At 35.0% G+C, this 22,820-nt stretch overlaps 1 protein-coding gene across 2 annotated transcripts in view; it reads right to left on the bottom strand.

The window, feature by feature from the left end:
- Positions 1 to 7,053: 7,053 nt before the first annotated feature.
- The window catches only part of LOC145688046 (uncharacterized), a 139,664-nt gene continuing 123,897 nt past the window's right edge, over positions 7,054 to 22,820 (bottom strand). For both annotated transcript variants that reach the window (XM_081761749.1, XM_081761750.1), the window contains exon 4: positions 7,054 to 8,123. In XM_081761749.1, the coding sequence (XP_081617875.1) occupies positions 7,445 to 8,123 (679 nt within the window). In that variant the 3' untranslated portion in view covers positions 7,054 to 7,444. The remainder of the gene's footprint in view (positions 8,124 to 22,820) is intronic.

Below are 22,820 nucleotides of genomic sequence, written 5' to 3' on the forward strand. Positions count from 1 at the left end.
TACTGTTGCACTTTTTCTTTATCCACAATGAGGTGACACAGATCGTTTTTCCGCCATTTGCGACAACTTGTAACGCGGAAATGACGCCCAATTTAACAAAATGTCCCACAAACTTTTTTGTTTGTTTTCATGTGTAGATTCTTCTTCCAAGTTTTGTAAACGGAATTTTGTATCACCCTATATATATACACAGTATCGAACAGGAGCTGTCAGAGCTAGGCGGAGATGGTATCTTAGAGGGGCGCTTCATGGACAAATTAACGTAAATATTTTTGCTTTTAAAATGCCTTTTTAATTTATTCACAGCATTAAGCACACAAAACGACTAGGACGACAGTTACACACACACAAAACGACTAGGACAAAATATTGTAAATGTTGTATAGCACAGAATAATATTTTAGTTACAGCCAACAAAAAATGTGAATGTAGGATAGCTAATTAGCAGTGGTCTAAACTATTCCAGCACAAACAGAAGGAAAAATATCATTATGTACAATTGTGACTACATTAAATTTCACGGCTTGAGTAATCGTTTAAGATCTCTTGAGCTTTCTGCTATTTCGCTTATTAGAACATCGTAATTTACAGGAAAATTCGGAACATATCAATATTAAGGAGCATTACATTTCCCGGTCTGCTTTGTCCTAAAAGTGACCTCAATTTTGATTTAATGATCTTCAACTTAGAAAATAAGCATTCACATGCTGCCTGGGTATAAGTTGCTATAAGTGCTTAGATTTAAAGTCAGTTCATACAAGAGAGTGTGTGTGTGTGTGTATGCAGCCATGTTTACAACGTCGAGGATTCAGCTGATCCAGATCTTCTGTTTTTGTTTTCATCTCATTCGTCTTCATTTCCAAAATCAATTGGGCACTGAACCACATCGAAGTCACTAGTAGAAGCCTTTCAGATTCTTAAAATTAATCTTTGTAATGGGTGACAGATTGAGTTCATATGACAAGGTTTCGTTACACACGCTTATATTTACTGATAATGTTTTCAGGGCTCCATCTGCCAGTGGCGGATCTAGCCCTGAGCTGGGGAAGCATAGGCCCCAGATTTTTGAGTGACCAAATTATTTGAAACTATTACTTAAATATTTTTGAAAATTTCTAGTAAGTGTTGCATTTTATTCTTCTTTGGAAAATTTATGGAACGTTAGATGTAGTTTTAGTTGCAGTTTTTCTGTTATGCAGCGTGTAATACAACACTTGAGTCCGCAATGTTAACATCCAACCTAGTCATAATATTCACCGGGAGAGATTTAAGGTGGAAACTTTTGCAGGACCCATGAAAAATTGTAAACTCATTATATATCTATCATAGTCTGACAGTGAGTTCTGGCTGCCATACAGTTTTTACCCTCTAGATCCGCCACTGTCTTAATTCACTTGTATTTATTTCTTCAAATCTCTTTGGGTCCAAGCAGACACAATCTTTTATTAAATGTTCATTTGGAGCAAACCTCTCCTCAATACTTGTAAAAGCGGTGTCAAAAATTATGTAGAAAGTTTTCTCTTGGAACTCCTTCCAATGGCCTTCTCCTTGCAAAGACGAGTCTTCACCAGAGCAGCTTTCATCTAAAAAGTGCTTTTTTTACATCGAATCCTTTTCGTAGTAAAATCAGCATCTACCCTCAGATGAAGTTCGTTTTCTTCAAATTCAATGTTAAAATTTTCCTAAAACATTTTAACGTTTCCATACAGCTGAAGAAAAAATCTCTCTCTAAATAACTTCAAACTTGTTACTCTTCTTTGGAGCATTTCTCATACCGCTAAATAGTTCATGTTTGGTGATTGTAAGTAATTCGAAGTTGGTATTGTACTCTCAAATAGTCATATGTAAAGAGCTGCTGTCATTAGAGTTTCGAATTTGAACCATTAGTCTCGTAAACTTATTGCTGTGGCCTTAGTTTTTCCATCAAAGTCACTGGATGTACCTATTTCCTGTAGTACATAGATTGTTAAATTGTACTGCTTGATATCCTAACCAGAATCTTCGTTCTTACAGAACACAGCAAGTTCTTACGGAACACGCAGGTGCCACTTGTGTTGAGTCTCGACGCTAACACTATGCTAATATCACAGTCAAACAATGCAACGAGAGAATGAGCCATACAGCAGTCACAAGGCCACTTGTGACAAAACTAGATCAGACTGAGTTGCAACATAACACCTAGGATATCTGGCAGTGCTGGTACCCGCAACGAAGAGAGCACGGCGACTTGACGGATTACATATAGTCTTTAAATAATGTACACAAACCTGCGATGACTCTCTGATATAATTTTTATTATTAAGACAATAATGGAAATACTTGTATTTAGTGAAATTTTCTTGAGTTCAATGCAACTAAGCCTATTTTATTGTGACAAAAGGGCGCCATAAGAGGGTTGACGCAGGCGGAGATCTCTCCCTCGCCACCCTGTCCAGTTCCACACATACACACATTAATATACATGATGTTAATGAACTATACCGACAAACTGTAAGAGGTGATTCCTTATATCAAAATAAGAGAAAAAATCATATGGACCTGTAGGAAAAAGTGCATAGTTTTAGAGCTAGGGCTGTCCAAAATTGTGAAAAAGTCAAATTTCAACAGGCTCTATTTCGAATTCGAGAAACTGTGGATGGTGGTCCTTATCAGCGTAACGGAAGTCACGCATATGCAATTCAAAAATGCATGTTTCAATTATGTTCAATAAGTGTATAGAGTATTCCATACAGGGTGAAATAAGTATCCCCTAATGTGATATGAATTACATATCACCCCCTAATGTGATATGAATTACTCCCCATTTAGATTTTAAAAATATGATCCAGGATATCTTCCGTAAAAATATTAGATTTCATGAAATATGGCGTAAACTTTTTGAGGTTTCACAATCATTCTCACTACTTGGATTTGAAATTAATCGAGAACAAGAAAGTGTAAACGTTATACCCTAGGTTTAAAAAGTGTTCCTCGATAACTTTCGTAAATATTATTCGATTTTAACATTATATGATGCATGTGTTTATTAAGGTTTCTACATAATTCCCACTCTTGCAGCTTAAGTCAATAAAATATGACGACTTATTTAATTCCTTTCCCTTAAGATTAAAATACAAATTCTATGATAACTTTTTGTAAAAGTACAATTTTAACTTTTTTTTTAAAAGAATTTCCAATCATCTCAGTTGCTTGCAATTGAAATGGGCCAATAATAAGGGAGCATGTTGTTCAGAATTTTATATAACTTTTATTCCCGAATTTATAGTACACTCAGATTTTTATAGAACATTGTATGTGTTTTGTCAAACATTAGAGACTTACTCCTATAGTTTCAGGTTGAAATTAGTGAGAGGGAGGATCACTCGTTCAACAATTCATAGCATCATTAGTTATTTACATTTAATGTTTTTCACAAAGGCGTTGCCGTATATTAATTAAACATTTTCCTAATTTATATACTTACTTCCTTTAGTAGTATCTTGTTTGTATACTTACTTTAGTACTAACTTCTTTTCATGTTTATCCAATAAATCAGAATGCGTTTCTAAATAGAGTACACAGGGATGAATGTTTTTCTTTCTTTTTATTTGCCTTGCTTTCTATGCTTCTATATAGGTAAAGTTCTGTCACTATTCCTCTATGGAGAAGAATTTGGGTTATTGTATTGGAATACTCGAAGTAAAAAGCGTGAGTATAAGAACATGTTAAAAGAATACGCATCAAAGGTAATGCGCTCTTATCACTGAGTTTACCCTTAAAAAGTGAGACTAGCTCCCGAAACTTTCCCATCTGACAGGGAACTTCTATAGAAAGACTATATACATAGTTGTATTTGCTACAGAATAATATTTTTAAACATTTCAGGTTCTGTTACTATCAAGTGATACATCAAGACATGATTTACAATCAAATGCTCATTCTTCAACAATGAAACATTCAGCAATTTTATTTAACCTTTTAATGAGGCTGCATTGCTTCTTTAGTAACATTTATGTTCATAACTTTTTGTTCCATTTATTTCCTTCCTTATAACATTAACCTATCTACGATTCCTTATTATTAACCTCGATTGATGAAACATCATTTAATTCAGTTCTATTTTACCTCTTCGTCACTCCGGAGTCAAATTGCTATGAATGTTTATAATAAAAAACTTCAATCTCGAAGTTTCAGTTTTCAATATTACATACAATTTAATTTCGTCTATTATATATTAAATAGATTAGTAGGTTTGCACATAATAGCAACAATAGGTTTGCAGATTGCAGACGACGGAGAACAGCGACACCACCAGTCACATGACGAGCAGGGAACAGCAGCGCCACCACCTCACCTAGAGCGCCTATATGACCACGAGGATTCCATGGACAACTATCAGTCTCTCGGTTGGTCAATCCCTCCCTTAGCTTGCCCGGAGCTCTGTAACTCTTAATCCTCTCTCTGCTTGCTTTGGAGCATTGGTGATTTCTAATCCACTTCACCTAGCTTGCTTCGGAGCTCTGTGGGGATCCTTTCCTAGGCTGCTCGGGCCTTGAGTCACATTTCTCTACCTTATATTAGAGAAGTTACATTGTACTATTCCTGTAAAATACTGTTTATAGAAGAACTTTATAATAAAAACCGGTAGTAGGAGTCGATTCCAGAGCTGTAGCTAATGGGGGGGGGGAGCGGGGTGGTTGTCCCGGGCACTGATAGCAAAACGACGCCGAGCGAGCAAGAAGAAGAAAGAAAAGGTGTTGTAAGTGAGTAAACGACGCGTCGCCCCGAAAACGTATTGTTGCCCTATTAAATCGATATTGTTGTTGGTTTGCAAAGAAATAGATTTGTTAAAAATTTTCTTTCTCACTCCGCTCGCAACCACAACAAGTTTTTAGACCTTAAACCTTAAAAAGTTATTAGATATAATTTCTTAACGACGATGTAATATACAAGGTGCTGACCACTGACTTACAGTCTACGCAGGATCGTTTTCAAAGTCAGAAATGGTCGAAGTCTGAAATACGTGTTCGGCGTCTTAATGGTGATGAGTTGTTTAGATAACCATGCTTTTCTAAACAATCTACTCAATTGGATTAATCACGATGGTGGGAACAAAGGTTTTGAGATATTTGCAAAGAAGGATCCTTCTGAATTTGCGTTACATTTCACAAAATATTTTTACCGTAAGAGAATCGAAATTAAAATTCTATTTGTGCAGTCTCATAAAGAATAAAAATACAGAAATTTACAATTATTACTGGAAATTAATCCTGAACATTTTAAAAACATTTTAAAAGCACATATGTATTGAAGTGTTATTTATCGATAGTGTGAAACGTTGTAAATAGTTGTACTGTAAATTTCCATAGCTGTTCAAGTAAATCTGATACCAACATAATATAGTTTTTTCAAGCTCAACAAAATGTTCAAAATAAGCCTTTTGGAAACAGCTCTTACTTGTAAAAGAATACATAATAATTCCTTTTGACTATTCCAATGGTCTGTCCAAGCAACGAGATAAAAATTCAGCGTAGCAAAACAAAAGCAATAGTCAAAAAAAAAAAAAAAAAAAGCTTGATATGGAGAGTGTAGAGGGTACCGAATTCTACTTCGCCCGTGGCGCCGAAATCTCTAGCCACGGCTCTGGTCGATTCCAGATTATAATTTACTCTACTTACTCCTGCACAAGCAGAATTTTACAATATATACAGTAATCTCGTGGCAGAAGGACAGGCCGGATAGGCCGAAGTTGTATAATTAATCACTTCCCACTACATCCGTAGTATGAAAATCCCACATTTTTATACCAAAACCCGCTCTCTATTCATATTTTTTTTGAAGCTCTTAGTACAGACTAGTACTTTATAAATGTTTGTTATGTATTGTATTGTGCATTTTAGAAATTTATTACAGAAAAAAGGAACTCCACGAGTAAAAATATTGCACATATTTTAAGATAAATTTTATAATATTTGACTTATTTGCGGAGAACATAAAATGACATACACTGTACGGTATGAATACATACAAATTTAAAATAAACAGAACATTAGCATAAAATAGAGACTTAATTCTTAAAAAAATAAATAAATAAACTTATCTTACTGTTCATTAATAAATTATTACACAAATGAGAAAAGTAGGCCTAAGACAGAACCAAAACTTACAGGTTTCAGTTCCTGAGGAAGTACTGCCTCTTGCAAAAAGGTGACGTAACGTCCCTCCACTTAAGCAAACAGATGATGATAGATTGAAGGTCAAGATCGTTCAACAACAACAAAACAAACAAAAAACCTTCATTTTATTACGCAGATTTTTAGCTTTATTTTATTTTTTGGAACCAGTGGTGCTATTCAGTCGGTTTGCTAGAACAACCGGTTGTTAAAATATTTCGAGTTCGCAGAACCCTTTTTTACACACAGACATAGCAGTAAATTCTACCCAGTTATGCGCAGAACAGTAAATTTTATTTTTATTTTTATTTTTATTTATGTATTTATTTTAGAAACTCTTACAGCTACAGGATATGATCTCTCAGAAGAAGGTATAAGCGTTTATTTCAAATGCTCAGATATCAAGAATAAGAACAGGGATCACATGAGTGTAGTGATGAGGGTTATTTATATTTGAAATGCATACATACCATTATCAACAATTGTCGATCCATTGTTGGATTAAAGTTTTTCCAATACTTTTTGATAATCATCCATCTTGTATAATTTGTTACCAAGATATTCTCAGTGTTACTTAATTTCATCACACCATCTTGTATTAGGATTCTGTGTAGGTCTCTACTTGTCACTTGTGGTATCCAGTAAAAGATTTGCATTTATCTACCTTGTACATGTGTGTATGATATGTATGTATATATACAGAACTGGTTGTTAAAAAATTAGAATAACATCACTGTTTGTAACTAGACTGTCGTGATAGTCGCGAGCCGGACAGCTGAGTGTTTACTGTATGTATTGCATTTCATACACTGATATATTGTTGAATATTAGTGTGGAAGAATACGTAATTTTAACAAAACAGGTATACTTAATGCAGCGGAAGAGAAAAACAAAAGACGCATTTACAAGTTAAAATTTCAAGAAATTTAATGTTTTATATAAAAAATATATTTACAATAACAAAGTATTCTATATTCTAATGTAATACATATTTTTACAACATAATATTGAAGTTAGATACTTATCAGTTTTACTTAAATATCTCATATACATATTTGGCTGTTTTTAAGTGACACTTTGGAAAAACACAAAATGTCTTTATAATGACCTTCCCTTCTCCCAGCTACATTTTTTTTTATTTATAAACAAACAAACAAACAATAAACTAATATTGGACGTTCTCTCACTATATTGAAAGTCTTAAATGGATGTGTATCACTACTCCTGTTAAAATACAATAAGTTATGTCCTTGAAAAGTAAAGAGTTCATTTATTTTTGGCTTTTGAGTCTGTCAAGCTATAACAAATCGTAACACTACACCTAAAATAATTCCGAGAAGGATAATGCTAATAATGATCCAGAGTACTATCATATGTCCTTTGCAACAGTGAACAGATTTCCTGCGACTGATGTCACTGTTGTTATCTTTGATTGGCAGGGGTGTTCCCGCTGCACCAGTCTTTCTGGGATCTCTCACAGGGAGTGGCTCAGGTAGAGAGCTGTTTTCCGCTGGTAATACGAGAGGTCGTGGCCGCATCATTGGTGGAAGTAAGTGTGGTGGAATAGGGGACGGAAGACTTGGTGTAGGCGGCTGGGGCGAACGCTCTGGTGATAAGGGAATAGGTAACATTAACATAGACCCATGCATAGATTTACGATCCAGTGATGTGGGAGGAGGAGGGGGAGGGGGAAGTGCCAACAGGGGTTGTGGGGAGAGTGGTGGGAGTGATCCGTATAGAGGTGGAGGAGGTGAATGAATTCGCAGATCAAAAGACGACATGGCCCTCCGGGACGGAATATGTGGAGGTAGAAAATGTATATTTGGCTGTGGGGGTGGCAAGACTTCTGGATAGATAACCCCCATATGATGTACCGGACAAGGTTCTCCATCCCAAGTCGGTAATGCTAACATCGGTACTGACTGCATGGAACGCATGGTGTTCATTGGTCCTCTCATGTTGCATACTTGCCTGAAAGACGAAAAAAAAGATATAATCAAGGTCTATTTTCAAGAAAGTCTGATTGAAAACTGAAAGATAATTAAATAATTAAAAATATATTATTTTATTAAATGCAAAACTTGCCTTATCCACATAAAGTAAGGTAATGCAAACAATGGAATTGTCAAGTTTTGCGTTTCATAGTCGATTATGTGAACTATTAGACAACAATACTATAGAAGCCTTCATTAACTCGAATATAAAAGAAAACAGAAAACTGAAAGACATAGTCAATTCTATGTATATCTCAATCCACCTATTATAGATATTTTTACCCCTGTAAGAATTTTCCGATCCGCATGGTGTAAAATTAAGGTGTAAATATTGTTATAAAATGTTATTTGCGCATAATTAAATCGAGATATGTTGCTGGCATGGGGATACATACACATTACAATTTTTAGTTAGGAAGCTCATGTGTAATTTTTTTTTTTTTTTTTTTTTTTCGCGCGAAGAAGGTAAAAGGATGATTACAAAGCAGGATCTTAGGAAATTGCGAAATAACAGTCCCGACTAAATTTTTTCCTGTGACGACAACCTCCGAACTTCTAAGCACACGGAGATAGTTCATTTACGCAATATTTTGCTTTATTTCACCACAATTTTGCGAATTAACGTGGAGACTGTGAACACTTTGTACTTTGCTAAATCCTTTATATGCTGATGCCTTAAACATTTTATTCAAACTTTCTCCAAATATCATTTTCCATGTAACTCTATCCGCCACTACTCTGGAACTTATTATCTAAATGAAATGTTTCTGACCAGAGTAATACACTCATTTATTAACACTAAAATAATGTGTAGCAGTTTCAATAACTTAACGTTGCCTTCCTCAGATATTCAATCTCTGAGAGAGACAACATTAAGTTATTGAAATGATTACACATTATTTTTACTATATTTATGTAATATTGAATACTCCATCTGTCAGTCCTATAATGCCTATGTGATTTATTAAACTTACAGATTTCAGCATAATGAATATCTTACTGATATTTTCTTTCTTAACAAAATTTAAAATTTGGACGGTACCGTATTCGCTATTACTTATATATTTTAACCATCATCTTAATTCTTGCCAATTTTTACATAATTAAATTATGTATACTTATCATCTAAGTTTGTAATTATCAAGTTTTCCAAATTATTCTTCTCTCCTTCCCTAAATACTGTGATTGATTGTGTATTGTCTTTCTGCTCTTGTTTATATAATAAACTACATATCAGAAATAAATTTAAAATATTAGCATGTTGCTAGATTGAACTTGGAGAGAATTTCGTCTTGATAAATCTCACAGAATGACTTGATCGGTAAGATTACAGCAGAAAAAAAAACGAAAATAATAGAAATAAATAAAATATTAATAATAACAATAAAAAAGGGCAAATATAATAGAAATAAAATGTTATGAATGATATGCAGTAGTAATAATATTAAGAAATAAAAAAGTTGGAAATTAATAGCAACTTAAAATACATAAAAATGAAAATATAGCTAAACCTCAACAAATAAGATTAAAAATTGTTACGTAAGAAATGAGGGGAGTTGAATGGTTACAGGCAATTAAATTGCACAATTTTGATTCTTTTATTGTCATTTCAACGCCCTTTAATCCACCCACTGCCATTACCTTATATGATAGTGAAATTATGAGTTTACATTTGACTTCCACCAACAAAGACAAACTTCCATAACGCTCAGATTTTCCATCTATCTTTTCCGGAACAGTACATTAGATTCCACTTTCCGTTTAAGTATCCTCAAGATCCTGTCCTTAAATTATTTGACAAGGGATAAGATGGGAGGACATTTATATTACCATCGTATTTGTAAATCGCATTCCTGCCCCGAAGTATACATATAGCTACTTAAATCATCAACAAGGCTGTACATGATCCATCAAATGACCCTATTAAAAAGACTATTAATTATATTGCTTGTCCACTCACAATCTGCATCAATAGATGTCTTATGGAAGGTGTATTTCCAAATTCACTGAATATTCCTAAGTTTGTACCTGTCTTAAAAAAAAAAAAAAAAAAGTGACCCCACATGTGCTTTGAATTATCGTCCAATATCTAACTAACTAATTAACTCTATTGCCTATGAAACCCGGAGGTTCAATGCCGTGTTCACAAAAGCTCTCCACTGACTTCTATCCTTAGCCAATTGGATCCAGTTTCTACTTTGTATTCCAATCTCTGCGAGATCCATCTTAATATTGTCCTCCCATCTGCGCCTAGGTCTTACTAATGGTCGTCTTCCGATTGGTCTTCCAGTCAAGACTTTGAAAGCGTTTCTACTTTCTTCCATTCTAGCTACATGACCCGCCCACCTAAGCCTTCTAGACTTGACGACCCTAACAATGTTGGGTAAACCATATAACTTATGTAGTTCCTCATTATGAAGTTTCCGCCATTCCCCATTCCCGTTCCTCTTGGGTCCGAATATTCGTCGCAGGATCTTGTTCTCAAATACTTTCAGTCTATGTTCTTCCCTCAGAGTAAGTGACCATGTTTCGCAGCCATACAGAACAACAGGCATGATTATCGTTTTGTATATTTTAAGCTTCAAATTCCAGCATAATAATGGCGACAACGCATCTCCTTGTTTCAGGACATTTTCGACGTGAAAGCTCGTGGACAAAAATTTTCCTGCCCGGACTTTACTTTGGGATTCATTTAAACCCGCCTTAATTAATCTAATTAGCTTTCTCGGTATTCCAAGTTCTATAAGAACGTTGTATAATGTTTCTCTCCTAACCGAATCGTACGCCTTTCTAAAATCAATAAATAATTGATGTACTGGGGTATTGTATTCCCACTTTTTTTCGAGTATTTGCCGAATGGTAAATATTTGATCGATAGTTGATCGATTTCGTCTAAATCCGCACTGATAATCTCCAATAATTTCATCTGCGTATGGGGTCAGTCTTGCTAACAGAATATTTGAAAGGATTTTATAGGATGTTGACAGAAGAGAAATGCCTCGATAGTTATTACAGTCAGTTTTGTCGCCTTTCTTGTGAATTGGAACAATGATTGATTCTTTCCACTCTTGTGGCAATTCTTCCTTGTTTCAGATAAGGAGAATGAGTTTGTGTATCTTGTTCCACAATTTCTCGCCTCCAGCTAAAATTAACTCAGCCGGAATTTCATCTACACCCGGAGATTTGTGTTTCTTTAATTTCTTTATAGCGGTTTCTACTTCTATTTGGTTGGTTTCTGGAATATACGGTTCTGCGGTGTGTATCACCTTTTCTCCACGCACACTAGTTTTTGGTTGCGTGTTAAGCAAATCGTCAAAGAAATCTTTCCATCTATTTAAGATGCTATCCGTGTCAGTGAGAACTGTACCGTCAGATTTCTTTAATATATAAGCACGAGGTTGATAGCCTTTCTTAAATTCGTTGATTCCCTTATACATGTCCCGGATGTTTTTATTTTTACTATTATCTTCAAGTTCCTTAATTTTAGCTTTCAGAAAATCGCGTTTCTTTGTTCTATAAGTTTTGGAAGTTTCCCGCCTGATATCTGCGAAATTTTGTGTAGTTATTTCATTCGGATTTTGTAGCCAGCGTAATTTTGCCTGTTTTCTCTTCTCTGCTAGTTTAATGCATTCCTGGTCGAACCATGGTTTGTTCCTACGTATTTCCGCGTGTCCCAATTTTTCTTTTGCTGAAATTTTAATGCTATCTCTAATTTCAATCCAGGTATCCTCAACGCTAGTGCACTCCGAATCTTCTAAATCCGAGAATCTATTCGAAACTTCAATCTGGTATTTCTCTCTTACCTGGCTCTCTTCTAATTTCTTTAAATTGAATCTTCCTAACTGGTGATTTTTATTTCCTTCCCCGCAAAAGAACGTAAAATTTCCGGAATTCTCAGATCCATTTCCTTCCCACCTAACTTCCTGAACTCCTACTACGTCCATCCTGTATTTCTCTAACTCACTCGTTACGGATTTTAACGCGCCTGCCTTATAAAGACTCCTAATATTCCATGTTCCAAATCTCATGTCCATTTTCTTTTGCTGAGGTCGTGCCAAGTTATCAGTCCTTGTCCGAGGCTTTTGTGAATATTTCTGAACAAGTGCTTTTTTTTACAGGATGAGGTTGTTAGCCCTACCCAAACCCCCAAGCTGGAGGACCACTCCTAGTCGGCTGTCCGCGACTGCTTATTCAGTATATTCGCAGCTAACCTCTATATCTAGAGGCCTTCTCCTCGAATCGTCCAATATCTTTAATACTAATCTTCTCTAAGGTTATTGAGGCAGTAGTAAAAGAGCAAGTTATTAACTGCTTAAATAAATACAAAATAATTAGTCAATGTCAGTTTGGTTTAGGGCTGGTAAATCTACTGTAGATGCAAATAGATACATTGATAAGAAATATTTATCAAACATTTGAAAATAAAGATTACGGGCTTGCTCCTTTTTGTGATCTAAGTAAAGCGTTTGTTTGCGTACACCATCGTGTTTTAATTTAAAAACTAAAAGATTATGGATTCCAGCATAACAGCTTGAATTTCATCAAAACATATTTAGAATGCAGTGTGTGTGTGTGTGTGAATGAGGACTTCTCACAAGTACCTGAACTAAAATATGATGTATCTCAGGGCTCTGCTTTAGGACCATTAATTTTCATTTTATTGATAAATGATCTACCATTAAGTATTGAAGCTAAATCTACAACTTTTTTGAACACAGCTAATAATTTGATTGACCTAGAGGAGCAATGTAGGGTTACACTGAAGAATGGTTTGGAAATAGTGGTTTTCTGTTAAACAAAAATAAGATTAAGCAGATAATATTTACACTTAAAGATTACCCTAACATTAGTATGGACAATATAAAATGTCTTGGCATCATGTTAGACAATAAGTTGACCTGGGAACCACATATACATCATGTGTGTCGTAAATTATCAAGAACAATATGTTTGTTGCGATTCTTAAGAACTACCGTGCCACATGATTATCTACGAACTGCATATTTTGCATTTTTTTCAAAGGATAATTACGTATGGTTTAATATTTTGGGGTAACAACAGTTATATAAATGATGTGTTACTATTGAAAAAGAACTGTGAGAATAATTAGTGCTGTGTCCTTCAATAAGCATTGTAAGCCACTATTTGTCCAAGTAATGATAATGACTGTCCATTTATTTAGTTTTGATCTACTCAAAACAGAATGTTCCAACTATGTTATATAGACAAGATATACATACATATAATCAAGATCGAGCAAGCTAATTGTTACACCTTATAATACATTCTCTAAAGTTAAAGACAGTTATGTTATTGCTGGTATAACATTTATGAATATGTTACAACTTATATGCATCATTTGCCTATTGATAAATTTAAAGCTAAGGTGTATAAAGAACCAGTGGCATTGCCTTTTTATAATAATCATGAATTTTTTGAAGCGCAAAAATTATTTGTCCACTGGTATTATCTTTGAATATGAAATTTATTCTAATATATATTGTAAAGTATGAAAGTTGCTAGTGTAATATTTTAAAGCATGCACGTATAATCCTTTGACGTTGTCCATTGCCTAATCATAGGCTTAAGGACAATAAAAATATTCTATTTTATTCCATTCTATTGGTCTGTAAAAACCCTATCTTACTTACATCTCTCGGTTTCTCGAAGCCTGTTTTTACTTTCTTTCAAGCGACAAAAGGAGAAAAGAAAGTATGGTGATCGTTTAAAAAAAAGAAAGAAAGAAAGAAAAGAAAGGATTAACACGTTTCATGGCCCATAGATGCCGAAAAAGTGATTTGTGGACATGTGCCCGTCTGTTCGTACTAATGTACACTCGCCTAGAGGCCATATCGTTCAATGTATCTTGTCCAAATTTTAAACTTAAGGTTTTTATGTAATTCCTCAGAGCGAGTTTTCGAATTTTCTTCCTATCCCTAAAAAAATAAGGGTAGATTACTTAATGGTGAAAATCAAAATTTGAAATTTTCTCAATAACTGCTCTAACGATCATTTTTATATTTCATAAAGCATTTTTTTTTAAAACAACCCCATCATGTGGTATTTCTCTGAGAAAAATTTACGAGGGGTAGTTTTTGCTTGGAAGTTAATTTTTTGGGACGATTTGCTCTAAAGTGATTCATGTGATTTTGTTCATATTTCATAAATGAAAATTTCATTAATAACTCTATAATGTTTTGTAAATTATTCCTTACGAAAAAATCCACAACGGATAGCTTACTCTTGAGAAAGAGTTTCTTTCCAGACTACTTTCTCAGAAACGGCTCAGGTTATTTTGGTTATATTTCACTAATAAATATTTCATTATTATTCTTATATTGTTCCATGATAATATCTACAAGAGTTAGTTTACTCTTTTTATATTTTTTTATTTTATTTTATTTTGTTTATTATTATTATTATTTTGAATTTTGTAAAATACCACTCATGCAATTTTATTGTTATTTTATAAAGAAATATTTAATTAATAACCCTAACATATGGTTTAAGTCATTTCTTATATATATATATATATATATATATATATATATATATATATATATATTAGGATGAGTTTTCTTACAGTAAAGTTTTCCGGAAACATCTTATAACTTTGTTCGTATTTCATAAGAAAATGTTTTATTAATAACTGCAACACAAGATGATTTAGTTCCAGGCATTGGACCGTGAAAGTTTAGTGCGGTGGCCAGCACCATTTATTATATTTCTCTCTTCGTTTCGCTCTTAATTTGATTTTTTTTTTCTGAAAAATCAAGAAATCACACGGTGGCGATCAAGTTTGGTATGACAGTAGATTTTGATCTCCTCTGAAAGAGTTGTGCAGTCTTTCAGTTTCCGAGTTATGGGCGGTCAAATATTGAGTCACACACAGACACACACACACACACACACACACACACACATATATATATATATATATATATATATATATATTAACATAACATCATACACCAAACTCATTCAATCAAGATTAAATTTTGCACTCTGGTAGACCTTGACATACTAATTGCGATCAACTGAAACCCGTTCAGTGGTCATAGTTCATAAAATAAATTTTATTTCGAGCGGAAACTTGTCTAGAGACGTCTATGGTTAGCGTGCAGTAAAAAATATTGTTCAGAAGAAGTCACCATTAACGTTGAGACACTTGTCCCACTGTGTCACTAACTTACAAATGCCGTTCATGTAAAATTTGGACGGCTGACTATCAAATCAATCACGCACAGCGTCCTGAACCTCAGCGTCAGACTGAAATCTCTGACCTTTCAATGCCTTCTTTAAAGGCACAAAGATGTGAAAGTCACAAGGTGAAAGGTCAGGGCTGTAGGCGGGTGTCGCAACATTTCCCACTTGAATCGTTGAAACAAATCCTGCACTTGGTTTGCAACATGTGGACGCGCGTTGTCATGCAACACAACGACTCCAGCGGTCTATAAACCAGGCCTTTTGTTTTTTATGGCTCTCCGCAACTGTGTCAAGTTCTGACAGTAGCGTGCGGCGTTGATGGACTGTCCTGGTTCCTTGAATTCGAGCAATAATGGTCCATGGCAATCAAAGAACACAGACACCATAACTTTCCCCGCAGACGGTTGCGTCTTGAACTTTTTGGGACGTGGAGATGAAGGGTATTTCCACTGCATACTGGAATACTTTGAACTCGGTTCAAAATGATGGCACCAAGTTTCATTCTCAGCAACAATGCGCAGCAAGAAGTCGTTACCTTCCAAATAGTAACGTGACAAATGTTCAATGGCGCAACTCATACGCTCCAACTTTTGGTCTTCCGTCAACACCCTGGGGATCCACTTTATGATACTCCAGATCTTTCACAATTTTCTGAGCAATACCATAACTCTTGTTTAACCCGTTCGCTATGGATTGAATACAGATGTGTCTATCCGCAGCTATAGCCGCATTCACCTTTTCACGTGTGTCTTCTCTGGCAACAACATGGGCTTGACTAGCATGGGGATAATCAGTGGTTTGTTCACGCCCCTTGCGAAACATTCTGGCACAGTTCACCACTGTTGTTTTGAAGATGTGTTCATCACTATACACGTCTTTCATACGCCGGAACACTTCAGCTGGTTGACAACCTTTGGCATTCAGAAACTGGATGACGGCACGCTGGTCCTGTTTGGACGGATTGGGGATCTTGAACGCCACCTTTCACTCGTTATATTTGCGAAACGGAAACACGTATCAACAATATTCCTACACCCAACACACAGGGACATTAGCCATTACACACTATTAAACAAACAATATCCTCCTACACACTATACCAGTAATATATGGAACGAACGGGTTTCAGTTGATCTCCTCTTATATATACAGGCGTGTGAAGTATTGTGGTGTGTAAGCTTTTTGTTCCCGAGTTATAGTGGTCGAAGTTTGGGTCACATTTTTGAAAATATTTTTAAAATATCAACCAAACTGAAATGATCCGATCTGAATAAAACTTGACCTAGTGGTAGAACTTGATCTGGTATACAAGCGAGTGAGACATTACGGTGTGTAGGTTTTTGATTTCTAAATTATGCATAAAGCTCTAAATCAATACACTGGGCATAATACATAGTAAATCATGATAAATACTATTTAAATAGCAACGAAAGGTCAGTCTTGGACAGGGAAAAAGCCAATTGAAGAACGACATTTTACGTCTATGTGTATTTAACTTCCCATTATATACTACATCACCGTCGTTATGTTTAGAAGCACTAAGGAACTTTAATTAAAAACCACAAAAGTACATATCAAAGTAGTGTCAGAAAATTAAAATATTGTTGCGTAATACTGTAAAATTATATGTAACCAAATAAACCACAGACCCTTGTTTGATTCCCGGCGAGGCTCATGTGATGTGGTTCGGATTCCAGTCAAGATGTAGGTCCACGTCTCATATAGCCTCGCTACTAAAAGGGACGCTAAACTCAAATCAAATCAGATATAGGAAAAAGAACCAGAGGTGCACGAGAACCCTTGTCAACAAAATATCAAACTATTAATCATTATGATTTTCGATACCCATATTTTGATATTTGAAAGTATCATTGGATCAATCTACTTATCAAAATATCGCACAACTTAGGGAGAAGTAGGGTATTTTCTTTTCCCGCTACGTCGTCTACTCTCTACCTAATGAAATATATAACGAAAGTGCTTATAGTGTATTTTCTTCAGTGTGTCGTGATTGTTTCCAGTTTCCACTATACTGTGACGTAATTAGCGGGGAGGGAAACGGGGCTTTGCCCGGGAGCCGGATTGGAAGGGCGCAAAATTGGGCAAATATTTGGGAGAGTGTTTTGGTTTGGTTGGTCAGGGGGTCGCTAAGGTGACTAAAGTATTTACGTCGCTGCCACTATAGTCAGATAAGTAATTCATTATATATATATATATGAACATAGTAGATTGATTTTTTTATATTACCATTTAGATGAGGTCTACAAAATGTTTGTACACTCAAATTAAAGAGTAAGAAAGACGGTTTTAGTTATACGCATGCGAGCAGTTAAACTTTTCTTTGTTTCCGTTTGGCAGTGACAGTAACAAAGATGGCTACTCCTTAACAGAAGGTATTTTGTGTTTTGCGGTTTGCTAGTTGTAAATTAGTTATTATAGTTCAACAAGCGTTTCGTAGGGAGTTAATTCTGATCCCCAAATGCCAACAACATTCATCAATGGAATAACCAGTTTGAAACGACTGGCTATCTGTGTAAGGGTAGAAGTACGAGACGACAAAGAATATCTGCAGAGAATGTTGAGCGTGTTAGAGAGTCTTTCTATGAATCCCAAAAAGTATATTAGGAAGGCCAGTCGTGAACTTGCAATACCAATTATTACAGTATGGAAAGTCTTAAGAAGACGCTTACATATGCGTCTCTACCGCCTATAAATGTTTCAGGGTTTAAATTTTACTGACTATGCTGTGTTCCTACTTCGCAATTAAAATGTTGTAGCAGGAAAATTATCACTTTCCTGATTGTGTTCTGTTCAGTGATAAATCAATATTTCTGTAAGAAAATAATAAATTATTTAATATACTTGAATGTCCAAACTTGATGTGTGTCAACTATCTTTCAATGCTCCAAATCAGATAAATCTTCTTATCTAACTTGTTAGGCCTAAGTGCTTTTACTACAAACAAACATTACTGCACTGATTACCCTTCACATTTTTATTCCACTATGTTCCATATCCACTTAAGAGTATCTAATATATATATCCTGATACAATTAAATCTCCGTATTTACCTAATCAGAGATTACACCTAAGTGTAATACCATACAAAAGAATCCAAAATCTAATATCTATTTTACTCTGATGGAAATCCATCTTTATCTGATCATTTGTTTTCATAGTGTATTCCCTAACAACTAACATTCCATATCTAAGCATGTGCTAACTTCTATAGCATTTGGTACCCGTAATCCATAGCCTCATTCCCATCAATTTCATCTTAGTGGTAACGTCAACACGCATGATGTTAGAATCTGGGAATCAGAAAATTCCCATGAACTCTTATGTTCTGTGCTGTTTCCCGACGAAACGTTTATGGGATGTTCTTTTTCATTAAAGATAACGTAACTGGATTGACTTATTTGGATATGCTCCGAGAATGTGTTTTTCCCAATCGCAAGATGAATCAAATAATTTCCCTTGGCAATAAGATGGCGCACTTGCACATTGGCATCACTGAGTACGAGATTGTTTGAATGATATCACTGACCGCTGCACAGTGGTCGGAAACTGAAAAAAAATATAATAAAATAAAAAAAAAATCGGTCAAAAATCGATTTTGTCAACTTCGCCGACTATGAAATCGGTATTGATATTTAATTATAAGTATCTCTCTCGCTTCCAATCCCGGAGTTTCAGGACATAGGAATATTTACGCTGTCCATAAAGTACATGTAAACATGAACAAATAAAAATGCCGAAAAATCAGTAAAAAATGAACCAAACAATATGATATGTTTTAACCATTTATATTGTTTCTGAGGTCAATGAAAGCGGTTTGATAGTACATTGGACTCAAATACTGTGTGTTTAGTGAAGAGTTTTATTTGTTACCCATTGTCATATCATTTATACAATAGCTTTGTTAGTGTTACCGAAAAGTTACATATTCGCTGATGTTAGTAGTTCTGCAGTCTAAGCTTATCCTTGCTTATCTGCAAAATAAGGTTTATTGAGTTGACCATGAGCAGTACAAAGGCTGAGCATTGGAAGTAGCTGCAGCCAAGTGCTGCTGAAGAACTCAGCTATATCTAACAGGAAACGCGTGATGAGTAATGTTGTTGTGGTCGCAATCGAGATCCGCTATCTGAGCCTTAAAAAGGGAAAAGGCATATTGTCTTGTACGTAATTTGGATTGCCTTTCGTACCTGAATCAAAGATGTAGTGAAAGCTTCATACGTATTGCAGTGATAAACTATCAGTCATGTGGAACTGCTGTTTATTACAAACAGTGCAGTAGTATATAAGAAGATTCTATACTGAATCTTTTAACTTTCCCGAACAACGTAATCCTGAACTAAATTATATTCCAGTAAGTATTAGTGTTTCTTCGAAGATGGTACAAGTGCAAAACCGTGAACTTTAATTTTATATCCTAAGGTCAAACACACATTTGTGTTACACCGTCTTTTTATTAGCTGCACATACAATTAGAGGGAGAGCACATTGAACCTGTAACCGCTTCTGGGATGCATAATAACACCTGTCATAACTTCATACTGGCTAGCGATGTCCAATTCGCATAAGGTGTCAACGTGTTATGTTTTCAATTTATAAACTGTATGTACGATTCACGATGATGGATTTCAAGGTAGCGGCTTTCATTGTTCTGTGTCCTCCCCAATTTCTCCTCACTTTTATTACTTCACTACATTGTTCCTTTGGTTTATTTTGCAGTATTTGACTTTTATGCGAGGAGTTTCCACACTTTTGGACCACCCTGTGTATATACAATTGCACGTATTGCAGCAGGGGTTATCCGAATCACTTTCGGAGTAGTTGCAATCGATTTAGAAAAGACAATTACGTATAGAATGATAGAGAGACGTCCGTTGACTTCCATTCCGTTTCGGAATAAACTATTTGTGTCCGCTTTTTCCAAGTTTCCGACCACTGTGCGCTCGGTGGGTCACCATGGACTCCAAGACAGGGCTTATCTCCGGTGACCTTCAACATTATTCGATCTCACCCCATGTGATTTTTTTTCCTTTGGAGTTTTGTAAAGGACCGAGTCTGCGTGCCTCCACTGCCTTATAACATGCCTGGGTTGAGAGACAGGATTTGAGGAGCTGTTGCTGTCATCACGGCAGACGTGCTGATTGACGTATGGAAGGAACTAGCCTACAGGTTAGATGTGTGTCTTGTGGCAAAGGGAGCTTACATTGAACATTTGTAAGGTAAACTGCAGATGTTACGCTCACTTAATACGAGTTCTTTTTATTGTTAGTTAAAGTGTAATTAAACATCTTTAAAACCGATATATTAATTTATGTATACCTTGTGTTATGCATATTTGTTTTAAGATTGCTATAAGCCTATTATATTAAATTCTTACATATAGAACTTGAAAAGCTTTGTTGGACCAAATGAAATATTTTCCAATAAATACAAACTAAGAGTTCAAATGTGAAATATTCACAGTGTCTTAAAGTAAAAAAAATAACTAAATACTTGGTATTAAAACTTAAATAAATATGTAATTTTGCCTCTGGATACTACTTTTTCATGCTTCTGTAGAAGTTACATTGAATTTCTTGTAATCGGGCTACGCCATCTTTAGATAAACATTAGTAAGTGTTTAGCATGTGTACCTAGCTAAATAGGATACAAAAAAAAAAAAAAAAAAAGTAATATAGAAAGAAAATGGAAAATTACGTGATATATCATCCGAAGCAGACAATTAATTGATCTAATTTTCTACCTCTTATCAAACTCTTTGATTACTCTATATGTCAGAGAAGATTGACAATAAATTAGCAGGATCTATCGTTTCGCTGCCACTGGATATATTTAGAAACGTGGAATAAGTATCAGTAAAAATAATCAGACGTGGTCATGTTTTGGATTTATATTGTACTTGATTAGTAGCTACCATTGTCAATATTATTTTGTTCACCTGTATATCTTAAGCTAGGTTGCCATGCTGCAAGAATCTTGTAGCTGCCAATCAAACAAAATATTGCAACCCTACAATATTTCTCCATGTAAACATAATCTTTAAAGGGACATGCACATTTTTATCATCTTGCAAGGAGTCAAATCACGTTCAACTTTCTGGGTGGTCTTGCTTGCTACCCGCTATCGCTCTCTCACTGACATAAAGAAAAAACAGTTTCGCCACTTCCAAAATGACAGATTTTTTTGGACGGGGAGGGGATGCGCGCCAGAATACACGTTTTTAATGAGAAGGTTCACTATTTGTCCACTAGAGTGCAGTGCTGCATTGGTGGAGATATCTTCCTTGCTTTCAGAAAGTTGTAACTGTGTAAACAGTAAATAGAAAGATGGGGTTGCAAGATTTTTTAATGACAGCTGCAATATTCTTGCAGCATGGCAACCTGGCTTTAGTTTATCCGAAGGAACATCTTCTGTATGCGAAATCTTTGTATCTTCTTACTGATGCTTGGTGACAAAACCAACTGCTTATAAAAAAGATAAAAATTGATGAAATACAGCAGTATTTTATATTTTAAGTATTACCGTTCCAAAATAACTTATATTTCTGTTTATCATTCCATAAATCTCATGAGCCCGCGATGGCTCAGTGATAAAGGGGTCATCCCAGATGCGTGAAGTCCCTGGTTCGATCCCAGTTTGCGCCAAGTATAGTGGACAAATACAGTGTATGTGTTTTTAGTTCTCCCGCTTCCTCCCACTTCATTGATTATCATCATTATCTTCTTCCTTTGCACTGGTGCATAATAGTGGGACGTTCAGATAAGAAATTCCACCTAATTTCATAAATCTCATGTAAGTATATTCGTCTTTTCTTGAATCGTAATCCTCAGAGAAAATGTTATGTCGTTGCATTTAAAACTGCTTAATCGTAGCCTCCACCCCCAGTTATCAAAGCTGGTTTATCCATTTACCGTACGTAATAGTTTTCACTCTAAAGCACTTCACGTGAATAAATGTACTTAAGACAATCTAATTAGAAATCAGCAGTCTAACACTGTACCTGTACCCTTGAAAATTAACTAGCTTATTCACATTAAGAAAACTAGAGTTTTTAAGATTTTAAATCTAAATGAATCTTCCAGCGACAGCGATGACAAGAACGAATAATATCGTCAGGTAGCACTGCTTGAAGTGAATTTGTCAAAGGCTAATATTTATACAAAATTTGCAAGTTTTATTTCTTCCATAAATCCTTGGAAAAAGTAACATCTTCAAACAGTTTTAAACAGATAAAATATTTACTAGTGGAACTTACGGAATGCATTTTACAAGATAAAAATTGTGTAACTATACAATTATGTAGTTACAAATATATTTTGTCCTAACTAAATTGAATATATATATATATATATATATATATATATATATATATAATTATACATTGAAAGTAAAATCAACTCACCTCACTATCTTCCGAACGTTCAGAAAGAGAGAAAAAAAAATAAAATAAGAA

The sequence above is a fragment of the Thermobia domestica genome, chromosome 6 (assembly GCF_964235325.1).
Source record: "Thermobia domestica chromosome 6, izTheDome1.hap1.1, whole genome shotgun sequence".
Lineage (NCBI taxonomy): Eukaryota > Metazoa > Arthropoda > Insecta > Zygentoma > Lepismatidae > Thermobia > Thermobia domestica.